Below are 12,117 nucleotides of genomic sequence, written 5' to 3'. Positions count from 1 at the left end.
TCTCTCCACTCCTAGTGACTGCTCTCCTCGTTGATGTGTCTGGAGACAAGAATGGTTAGTCTGTGTGTTCCCATTGCTCTTCATTTCCCTACAATATATCTTTAACTGAGATGTAATCACAGGAACAAAACATATTTTCAAATACACTGCCACAATGGGCAAAAAGAAGTGTACTGCAACCACTCTCAACACATTTTGCAAGGACTATCAATCAAAGCTTTACCAACACAATCACATTTGGTAAATTAAATTAGCGTTTGCCAAGATAGGTGTTTACTCATAATTGCAGTCTCTTCTTGCATGAATAGAATTGTGATTGTTTTCTTCCTCAAAAGGTCTAGTATTAACCAACTCTTTTTGTTGTGAAAGTACATTATAGAAAAGGTGAATATGACAACGATAAACAACACATCTGTGAATGAATTCATTCTCTCTGTCTTCACTGATGATCCAAGGGTGAAGATTGTCTTCTTTGTGCTGTTTCTCCTGATTTACATCGTCACCTTGGTGGGCAATGCCTGTATCATGGTCCTGGTCACAGTAACATCTCACCTCCATAACCCAATGTACTTTTTCATTGGTAATTTGTCATTCTCTGATTTCTGGTACTCCTCTTCTGTTGCCCCTAAGATGTTGGTGAACTTGCTGTCTAAGGAGAGAACAATTTCATATTCTGGTTGTGTGGTCCAGATGTACTTTTTTGCTGCTCTTGCAACAACTGAGAGTCTTCTCCTCTCTGCTATGGCCTACGATAGGTACATTGCCATCTGCAACCCCTTGATATATCAGGTCGTCATGAGCCAGAGATTCTGTGTCCTACTAGCAGCTGTGGCATTCTTTGGTGGTTTTCTTCAATCAGCGATACAGACAGGTTGCACCTTCAGCTTGTCCTTCTGTGCTTCAAACCTGATCAGCCAATTCTACTGTGACATCCCACCACTCCTCAAGCTGTCCTGCTCTAGCACCTACATCAATGAAGTGGTGATTTTTGTCTGTGGTAGCTTCACCTCAGTGGGTTGCTTGTCAGTTATCTTGATATCTTACATCTACATTCTGTCAAATGTCATGAATGTCAAATTTAAAGGAGGAAGGACAAAAGCCTTTTCCACATGTGTCTCACACCTAATTATTGTCTCCTTGTTTTATGGAACCATTCTCTTCATGTACTTCCGGCCTACGTCTGCTTACTCTTTGGAACAGGATAAAGTGGCCTCCGTGTTCTACACAGTTGTGATCCCAATGTTAAATCCCCTGATCTACAGCATGAGGAACAAGGATATCAAAGAAGCAATTGGAAAAGTAATTAGAAGAACATAGGTTCTACAAATGAGTTAATACCTGGTTAACATCCAATGTCAACATGGACAAGAAAGCTATAGTACATATTTACTGGTTTATGTTGTTATATCATCAGATATTTTTGTGATGAGTAATATAATTTACACTGATTCACTCAGATAATTATTGTATGGTTACTTCTCAAACCTAAAAGAAACTAATTATTTCTGAGGTTATTGATTCTGCCCGGTTTTTAAAATAACAGGTTATTTCTGTACATGTCATATACTGCACTGTTTTTAAAGCATTTCATTAAACTTTAATGTACCTCATGGCAGAGAAAGCGTCATGGACATTCATAATTGTAAATTAAAATTTGAATTATTCAGGATTAAAATAATTAATGTATGGTGGTTTTTGTTTTAATGGAAGGGCTCAAAAGGAAGGCTTACAGTGTAGTAGACCTTCATTGATGATTACTTCATAAAAATATACACGTAACTGATGGTTAAGCATAGCCACTAAATTACAATCACATACTGCCTTACCACCTTTATCTGCAAATTGTGAGGCACTAATGCAGATAAAATGCAGGGTAGAGGACACTATTCCACAAAAATAAATCATCAAAGATTATCATCACAAAACTATACCTAATTTGCCTTCTTTTGAGAATCTAGGCCAACTTCCTAGATTCACTGTGAGGGGTGATGCCTGAAGAAAGGGGGGATATGAAAACTAATCAGTATGAGTTCCACTGTTGCCTAAAGATTGACCTATTCATCATAATGACAGAGAAACAATGTCACTATTTGTGTATCTCTATTTTTTTGTAACTACTTCCCAGTGGTAAATCATAATTAGTTTAATACTGTATCCTGAATTTAGAACAAGTAGTGACACAACTGCTGTTAAATAAAGTTATTGCATAGAAACTGCTCTGGCAATTGTAGCAGTGAATGTATTAGTGCCTGGGACGTTGCATTAGTACATGTGTACTTACAAATTCACTATGCACTCTCCTTGCAGCACATCTAATCATCCAGTTACTACCCATGTACTCATGCATTGGCCCTGGCACTAACTCATACGGTGCTACAATCCCAAGAGCACTACCCATGCAATCCAGCAGTCCCTGTGTCACTCCCTGTGCATTCTTCATGCAATGACCTAGGCACTAATACATTCAGTGCTACAATCACCAGAGCAGTACCTATGCACTCCAGCATTCCCCTTATCACTACCTATGCACTCCTCTAATCACCCAGCCACCACAATGTACTTATTCAATCCGCCCACCAAAACCCAAGCACTTAAAAATTCACCATGTACTCACATTAAAGTACTGTAATCATCCAGTCACTACCCATGTACTGATGCAATTGCCCAGGCACTAACCCATACACTGAAACAATCCCCTGAGCACTTCCCATGCAGATCTCTAGCCACCTACACACTACTGATTCTCTCCTCCAAGTACACAGGCAGTACCCATACCTTTAGGACTCCCTATGCAGTTCAGTAATCTCCCTGGTACTATCTATACAGTCCTCCAATCACCCATTCAGTCCTATGTCCTTATCCAAGCACTTATAAATTTACCATGCACTATCCTCGCAGTACTCTAATCATCCAGTCACTACCCATGTAGTCATGCAATGATCCTGGCACGAACACATGCACTGCTACAATCCCTGTGTACTACCCATGCAGTCCTCTGACCACCTACACATTACTCATTTGCTCCTTCAATTCCCCTGGTAGTACCTAGGCAGTCCAGCAATCACCTTGTCACTCCCCTAGCACTCCTCCAGTCACTCAGCCACTACTGTGTACTAATCCAAACACTCTGCAAATACCCAATGACTTATAAATTCACTCAGGCACTATCCTTGCAATATTCTAAAGTTTCAGTCTGTAGCTATGTACTCATGCAATGATCCAGGCCAAAGTCAAAGTCAAAATATTCTTTATTCTGCATTTTTAAATAAGACCATAAAAGCACCGATTAAAAAAGACAATATTGACAGATATCATTAAGAACACCGCATAAGGGACACAATACTATTATTCGGCATTTTTAAATAACACCATAAAAGCACAGATTAAAAAACACAATATTGACAGTTATCATTAAGAACACCTCATAGGGGACACAGTACTGTTAATTGCTTATGTTATTTATGAGTCAAACATACTTCCCACCAAGTGCTTGTACAAATTTAATTTGTGTTTAATCAGCAAATACCTCTAGTTCCTCTTAGTTTAACTGCTGCTCTTAAAAAGTTTATCACACAAAAGAGAGTCAGGGGATCTCGGGCCATTTTTAAAAAATCAAGAGCTTCCTTCACCTGTCTGAGATTGGCCTTTTTAAACAAACCTATTAAAAAACGACATCTGGGCATAAGATAAAATGGGCATATTAATACAAAATGAGGGGTATCCTGCGGAGATCGATGATCGCAACCGCAGGGCCCCTTTGACTCAACTTTGTTGGTAAAACCCACTGGTTCAGCTAAAAGGTGGTGTAAAGAATTGAGTCTAAAACGTGTTAATAAAAACCTATCCTGGGCATTATGTATGAGGGCGAGATAAGGCTCCAGACCTCTACAGGACCTTACTATAGCGTGTGACTGGACTGAGTGTTTGCTTCTGTTCTTTACTTCTCGAACTCTGGCTCTGTCTTTGAGAAGCATCTCTTTTACTCTGACATGGTCCCGTTTCATTATACGGGATGGTGTCAGGAAAAGATCCTCACATCCTATGCTTTCCAAACCTCCCTTCACATATTTAAGCCAGGGGATGGACAGTCCCTTTTCTCTGCCCATACAGTCACTTATTATCTGTTTGGTCAAGCTGGCTTCTGGGTTAACCCAGATCTTTAACCAGGCAATGAGAGGCCTGCACCCCACCCTGTCCTCTAGGCACTCACATCGGGCCCGATTCACAGAACTAACTTAAGACAAAATCCTAAACTTACTACTTTTGGTAATCACAGAAGTTAGGATTTTGTCTTAAGTCTGTCTTAAGTCTGTCTTAAGACAAACTTAAGACAAAATCCTAACTTCTGTGAATACCAAAAGTAGTAAGTATAGGATTTTGTCTTAAGTTAGTTCTGTGAATTGGGCCCATCCTAATTCTTCATGTATGATCTGGGAGGGGACACTCTGGGGTACTTTAAGGAGCCTTCTCAAGTGTTTATTTTCCTCCACTTGCAATTTAGGTACCTTCCTCATCCCCCATAGTTCTGCCCCATATGCCACCTTGGCATAGCAAATGGAGTTGTATAGAGTCAGCATCTGCTCAGGAGACCATCGCCCCAATCTGCGACCAAAAGTCATAATTGCTCCTGTGCTTGATGCTAGCTTGTTACAACGTTCCTCAATCAGCGATTTTAAGTTTACGCCCTGATCAAATAAAATTCCCAGATAAGAGAAGGTCTGTACCTTCGCTATACTCTCTGTCCCTATGTTATAATTAAAACTTTTCCCCAGGTATTTAGGCCCCACCTCCATGACATATGATTTAGACAGGTTGGACGCTAAGTCTAGGCTACTCATAAAATCTATGAACCCGTCTATCAGTTGTTGTAACCCGACTGGGGTGAGAGCCAGCAAGACTGCATCGTCTGCATAAAGCAAGACAGCAATTTGCCTGTTGCCTATTCTGGGTGAATCCACTTTTAGTCTCAATAAAAATTGTTCAAGACCATTTATGTATATGGAGAACAGGAAGGGGTGAGGATACACCCCTGCCTGACCCCGCTGGTACACCTGAAAGGCTCGGTGGTCTCTCCCCCCAGGTTGTACCTCACTTTGGCAGAGGTATTGTGATGGAGGTCTTTCAAAATCCTAATGAGGCCACCCTCTACCCCTAAGTTGGCCAAAATAGTCCACAACTTCTCCCTATTTACACAATCGTAGGCTGCAACTAGATCCATAAAAGCTAAATAAATATTTTTCTTACTGGCTTCTGTATATTTAGTCACCAGTAGGTATAGATTTAAACACTGGTCAGTTGTAAATCTACTTGCCCGAAAACCATACTGAACATCAGTGAGAATATGGTGTTCCTCTTCCCAACTCATCAGACGGTTCAAAATGGCCCTACCTAGTACTTTGGCTGTTACATCTATCAAAGATATCGGACGGTAGCACTGGGCGGAATCCCTACTCACTTTTTTAAAAATAGGCACTATTGTGGTTGTTGACCATGAGCGGGGTAGCCCTGAAGATATAGCAGCATTTATTACTCTCGTCAGGACTGGGCTCCACAGTTCCACATTACTCAAAAAGAGGTCCGGCGGGATCCCATCTGGGCCTGGGGCCTTGTTTCTTGTCAGGTCCTTGATGCCCCAGCGATTTCCTCTAGGGTAAATTCGGGCACCTCTGTCCCCCACCCTCCATTCTCCTCCTGCTCATCATTCTCGGTGGTCCCCCTGTTGTATAGTCCACTGTAGTGTTCCACCCACTATTCTGGAAGGACATTAGATGCTATTTGTGTGGCTATTGGCATCCTGAAAGCATGGCCTATTAACTATCGACCAAAAGGTGGAAAGGTCTCTTCTTTCAGCCGCTTCTCTGAGATCTTCTCATGTTTAAACCATTTTTAGATTCATTTGGGCTAGGGAACCCCCTCTATCAAACCATTTGGGCTCTTCTCCCTTCTTAACGCTCCCCTTCACGAGTAGTAGGCTATCTACTAACCGCCCTATCTCTTCAAACGCTTCAACAATCATGGATCCATTAACCTCTAAGTTTAAACATGCCTCTATTTGCTGTTTCCCCTCTCCTAACAGTGATTTATAGAAGCTTTCATCATCAATCTTAGACCATTTTAGGCGCCGGCCTTGATCGGTAGCCCTCACCCAGATATCATCCGCCACCCTCCTGGAAGCCTTTCTAACACATGACCCTGCCACAGTCACTGCTAATGGGTTATGGTCACTAAAACCACTACAGTAAATGGTGAAGCCCAAAATTCTCTGTTTTAACAACTGAGAAACAAGTATGCAATCAATAAATGAGCCTGTCCTCCTCCTTTGAAGGTGGGATTAACCTGCTTGTTGGGTGAAATATATAACAGATCCATTGTGTGTTCCAAATTATAACTATTCAGGGCCTTGCTTAGTTCCCTTCCTTCCACATTGTGATCAAAATGGGCTCCCTCTTCTACGTTACAGGATGCCCATGTATTCCTGAATGGAATCAGGTTCGAACACAAGCCTGCTGTTAAAATCAATGGGGCCATACCACCCTTATCCCGCTCTCTCTGTGACCCTAATCTTTCCTCCAGCTCTCCGGCTCTACAGCCCCCCACATTATAGAAATTAACTAGAATTAAAATAAGATCTTTACATTTATACTGTACAGCAATCATACAGTCCGAGCTCCATTTTAGGTCCTTCCAGCTACCGTCCATGGTCAGATGTACCCATATAAGTAGGCCACCCTTGGCCCTCCCTGCCCTGGATTTAACTGCTGGGGTACCAAAGGATTTGAAACCGACCAGATTAAAATTGGACGGTTCCACTTCCCACGTTTCCTGTACACAGATTACCTTAAATCTATTAATATATTCCAACCACTCTGTATTTTGGACAGTAATTCAAAGGTGCTCCATTTAGGACCTCCTCTGCTTGTTTTCTTGGTTTCGGTTCCCTTACCTTTCCTGTTTTCCCTTTCGTTAGTTAATCTATATCGCTAAGAAGTCTGCCTCTCCCCAATGGCGCGTAGTTGTTGTGCAACGGGAGCGCGTACCTATCCCTCAATCAGGTGGCCTGATTCTCGTGTGTGTATACCCCATGGTCAGCAATTGCCCAGCCCTTCCACATCTCACTTTGACTCATTCTCCGCCCTCTGTGTGGCAGCTCCCCCCACCCTCTGTCTTCCTCCCGGTGCCCTCCCATGTGCCCATTATTTTCAGGTTTATAAACGTGGCTTAAATCATATGCCTCTATATTCGATTTCCTGCATGTTTGGGGTTCCTGGGTGACATGTCGTGCAACGTTGGGGTCCTTAAAAGTCACAACAATACAGTCCCCCACTATATTTTTCTGCCTGTTTCCGACCCAACTGACGCTTCTTACGAAGAGGATCTTACAATGGGCATCTCGGGGCTAGGGTCTGTTTTGGTTTAACCAGTGGATTGTCTTATTTTTAAGTTGGTCATATGATTCCTCTCCTTCTGCTTTCAACCAGGGACCCCCGTCAGGACCACAACATAGAGTGCACAGCCTAGGGGTAAATCTAAGTGGGGCTGCGATATCTTTACAATGTTCCTTTCCTTTCCTTCGTTGACTGGTACTCCCTGTACCCTGTCAGAAACTGTCGTCGCCTTGCTTCTCAATTCTCCCCCGGGGTTATCTCTTAACGGGGGTTGCACTGGGAGATCCAACCTTGGACTAGCGATAATAGTTGGGGTAATAGCACCCTCCCTTTCACCCTCCCTTTCTGTGATCTTCCAATGCCTACTCTTTTCTATCTTCGCATCAATTCTGCCCAAAGTACACATTATTTCTCCCTCAGCCTTCCCAAGTCTCCGTTCAATCGTTTTCAGTCTATTCCCAAAGGGATCCAGGTGCGTAATAATTAGGGCCTCCATCTTCCTCTAGAATGATTCCTCAAGTAGAAAGGGACCTGATACAGCAACTGAGTCAGTACTATTTGGTGCTGTTCCTCCTGACTGTGCTCCCTGAAGCATAATTGCTGTTTCCGGGTCCGCCATTGGGCTCTCAACCAGACTGCCTTGCGGGCAGTTCTTAGCCTTCTTCCCTTTCTGTTGCATTCCAGGGCGGCCCCCTCCATGCTTTCTTTTCACCATGCCCCCCCTCAAGCGCTCGGCTAAGGTAGTATTACTCCGCCTGCTGCTGACTTATTGGGTTGGTGCAGCCCCTGGTCCTGCCGAATTAGGGGCGCTGATAATGTTTGTAACCCTGGTTTTTCTTCCCAATGGACAGTTGTCTCATCAATATTCCCTTGTTTTTCTGGCGTGCTTACATTCTGAATCGGACCCAATGATGATCTTTTTTGAAATACAGGGTCCATCGAAAGTCGGCGTTCCGTTCACGCTATTTCGTGTTCCAGGACTGAGATGGCCCTAATAATGAATTGGTCAAGTGTCCCTGCGACCCGCTTTCTCGTGCCAGTACGCAGTGACATATCACAAACAGTACTAATAGTAAAGCTTCAGGTTGCAGCAAGCATCAGCGTTACCTTTTGCTGATAGCCGTAGCTTTAGAGGGGGGCCCAGCCCAGCATCTTCAGGTCTCGAACGGGCTCAAACCGGCCCTCCCTTGGCCCGGGCTTCGCCCGGTGCCCGCCCACAAGCGTCCTGCATCGCGGGGAAGTATAGGTGATTAAATAACCCCGGTGTCAGGGAGGGAGGGGCTGCTTCTCCGCTCTCGGCCCCACTGCTGTCTGGGCCTTGAAGTCCCAGCCCCAGGTGCTCCGCTGCCAGAAACCGTCACCAGAATCACGATATGTCTCCCGCGAAGCGGGAGACGTGAGAGGTAATTATGCCCTCCGCTCTTGGCCCCACTGCTGTCTGGGCCTTGAAGTCCCGGCCCCAGGTGCTCCGCTGCCAGAAACCGTCACCAGAATCACGATGCGTCTCCAGGCACTATCTGATCTCTGCTACACAACTATAACACCTATAGTGATCAAAGACTGACAGTGGGATTGCTGGAGTGCAAAGGTAGTCCTCAGGGGGTTGTAGCACTACATCTGTTAGTGCCTGGGTCATTCCATAAGTACATGGTTAGTGACTGGATGATTAGAGTGCTGCAAAGAGAGAACATAGTGAATTTATAAGTGCTAGGGTTTTGGAGCAGTGCTCACAAGGTGATTGGAAGAGTGCTCACAGAGTGACAGGGGGAATACTGGAGTGCATAGGAACTGCTCTGGCAAATGTAGCAGTGAATGTATTAGTGCCTGGGACACTGCATGAGTACATGTGTACTTACAAATTCACCATGCACTCTCCTTGCAGCATCCTTCCAATTCAGTTACTACCCGTTTACTCATGCAATGGCCCAGGCACTAACTCATGCAGTGCTACAATCCCAAGAGCACTACCCATGCAGTCCAGCAACCCCCTGTCACTGCCTGTGCACTCTACATGCAATGGTCTAGGCACTAATACATTTACTGCTACAATCCCAGCATTCCCCTTGTCACTCCGTGAGTACTCTTCTAATCACCCTGTCAGCACCGTCTACCTATGCAATCACTGAGCCAATACCCAAGCACTTATAAGTTCACAATGTAGTATATTTGCAGCACTCTAATCATCCAGTCACTAACTATGTGTTTATGCAATGAACCAGGCACTAACATATGTAGTGCTACTGTGGTATATAAATAAATAATACCGGATCTATTTTTTAATGAATGAATGAATAACAGATAGCTCAATAAATGAGAGTCAAAATTCGAGGTAGTAGGAGTTTTGCAGGTTTATTACAGCATAAGGACAGGAACAGGTCAACCTGCATAGGAATAGGATGACAGGGCCCAGCAGCTGCTGGGGCTGGATCTGGGATGAGCGCGCTGACCTTTAATAACAATACATGAGTATATATACATAACGCAAACACATAGCATTACATTGCAGTAGGCGTAGCAGTGGGTGGAGCAGAAGGCGTGACGCGTAGCAGTCGCGAAAGATAAGGGGGAAAAGTAGGTGTAACTGGGCGTATACATAGACATGTGATGCAAACGTAACGGAATATGTCATGAATGGGGCGGAAACCATGGAGGGGGCTACCTAAGGAGCCGGGACCTCTAATCTGATGGTGCGCGCAAACTGGCAATGACGTGTTACTAGGAGAAGCTGGGGGCTATGAACTCTGTGCTAGGAGCAGAGACTAAAGTCTGGAGGGTCGGAGCGACATGTACCTAAACCCTATCTGGTATCTAATGTTTAGGGAACATGTTGATATAAACTAGAAGTCATGAGGGCAAAAGCTAACAGACTCTAAGGCTAGAGCATGCATTTATTCTACATGTAGTGCGTGATGAAGAATATTAAATGACCATTAAATACAGTATTTCTCTTAACATGGGGCCGAATAGGCTAGACAATGACGGAAACTATTGATGCAGTTCAGTAGCTTAGGAATGCAGAGAAGGAGGACTAAACTGATAGCTGGAATCATAACATAGTCTTGGCAGACTCAGAGGCAGAGCCAAGCTGCACCGGGCACTGCGAGGCAGGAAGTAAGTGAAGGGTCGAGGATACAGGTGGGGGCTGTATCGCTCCTCAGCGAGGCTTCAGGAGACAGGAGCTGAATCTGGTGTCCGGGCCCTGTTGAGGCCTAGAAACGGGGGACTTTCAATGAATTAACGTGCACACTGAGAAACGTGGCAACATAACTTTACATAGGCCTGACACTCATATTACTCATGAGGACTGGGAAATGACATACCAGAGGTGGACACAACTATAATTGCGTCTTGAATCGGACATGGGGAATACATATGCATATTTAATCATGCACACATAACATATGATGGATGACACGTAGGGACATAGAACATGACAAAATTTACTTTTCCACATTCCCTCCTTGTCACTACGTTTCCATCAGGAAATATCAATATTCATGATGCCATCTATCATTTCATACAGTACCATTTGTTCATCTCGAATTGTCTTGGAACGAGATTTAGAACGGGGCTTGGGACTAGGAATACAAGAGGTAGCACACATGCCGCAAATCGCAGGGCCACATTGTATACAGAGGCAGCAGCTGAATATGATCGCTACTACGATACCTAGAAAGGACAGGACTTTCCATCCCCAGGCGGAAATTATATTCCAGAACCAACCGGACCATGTCCAGGTGCCTGGATCTTGGTGTAACAGATGGGCAATTTTATGAAGTCTGGTTATAGCTGAATAAACAGACGGCGCGTTATTTGGAATGAAAATGCAGCAACTGGATCCGATGAGTCTACAGGCCCCGCCCCTATCGGCCAGTATGACGTCAAGGACGAGACGATTCTGGAGCACAACAATTCTCATAAAGGATTGCTCTTCGGTTAAGTTACCTAGAGCGGAGGCAGTCTCATCTACTACAGCTTCAAGGGTTCTTGTTAACCTACGGATTAGCTTACTATTTACAACTGTACCTAAATAAGGGAAAACACCTTTATCAATATCAATGAATTGCTCTGCAGCAGTTTCAGTATAGTCGGCAATCGGGAGATTTCTCTTGTGTCTAGTATGTACTAGGTAGGAATTCCTATGGTAGTCAGGTGGGGCTAGAAAAACAGGTGGCAGTAGGAAGGCAATGTAACAGGTTCCCTCCCAATCGAGGGGCAGACGAACATATGCAGTTTGACCACAAACAAAATAAGAATGACGTGAAGCTTTAAAAATAGATTTCCCACTGTCACTATACTTGACAATAGTAGTACAATCACTATGTCCTACATGTACAGAACCATTATTTCGGACACATAATTCGCCTTTGACTGGTAATACTGAAATAGCAGGTGAGTCTGGAGTAGTATCAGACTGAACATTCAGGACCATGAAATTCGACGAATAGTTACCTAAATTGTACACTTCATTTTCTAGATCTAAACCTGTTCTGTGGGGGGGACCATGCTCGTCTGGGAAACATGTGCTGTTAAGAAAAGACATATCTGTTGAGGATGACATTAACGTGGACCATGCTCCACACGAACCATTATGGGAAAAAGGATAAGGAAAAAGTGGCAGAACTCCCTTTGACGTCTGGAAAGGGGGGAGTCGACCACACACCCAACAATTAGTGGCATTGCTGGTCTGGTGTGAATAATGCAACATGCGGATAAAAGTATTGTTACGCAT

General features: G+C 44.0%; 1 protein-coding gene across 1 annotated transcript; it reads left to right on the top strand.

Annotated features, from left to right (window-relative positions):
* The first annotated feature begins 390 nt into the window (after positions 1-390).
* Positions 391-1,317, top strand: LOC144768699 (olfactory receptor 5AP2-like). Its single transcript, XM_078652564.1, has one exon. The coding sequence runs from the start codon at positions 391-393 to the stop codon at positions 1,315-1,317; it is 927 nt and encodes a 308-aa protein (XP_078508690.1).
* The last annotated feature ends 10,800 nt before the right edge of the window (positions 1,318-12,117 follow it).

The sequence above is a fragment of the Lissotriton helveticus genome, chromosome 1_1, assembly GCF_964261635.1.
Source record: "Lissotriton helveticus chromosome 1_1, aLisHel1.1, whole genome shotgun sequence".
Taxonomy (NCBI): domain Eukaryota; kingdom Metazoa; phylum Chordata; class Amphibia; order Caudata; family Salamandridae; genus Lissotriton; species Lissotriton helveticus.
Note: the sequence above shows the minus strand (reverse complement) of the source record. Positions and strands in the feature narration are given on the sequence as shown.

Coding starts and splice junctions, on each gene's coding strand:
- LOC144768699 (XM_078652564.1), top strand. CDS start 391: ATGACAACGATAAACAACACATCTGTGAATGAATTCATTCTCTCTGTC.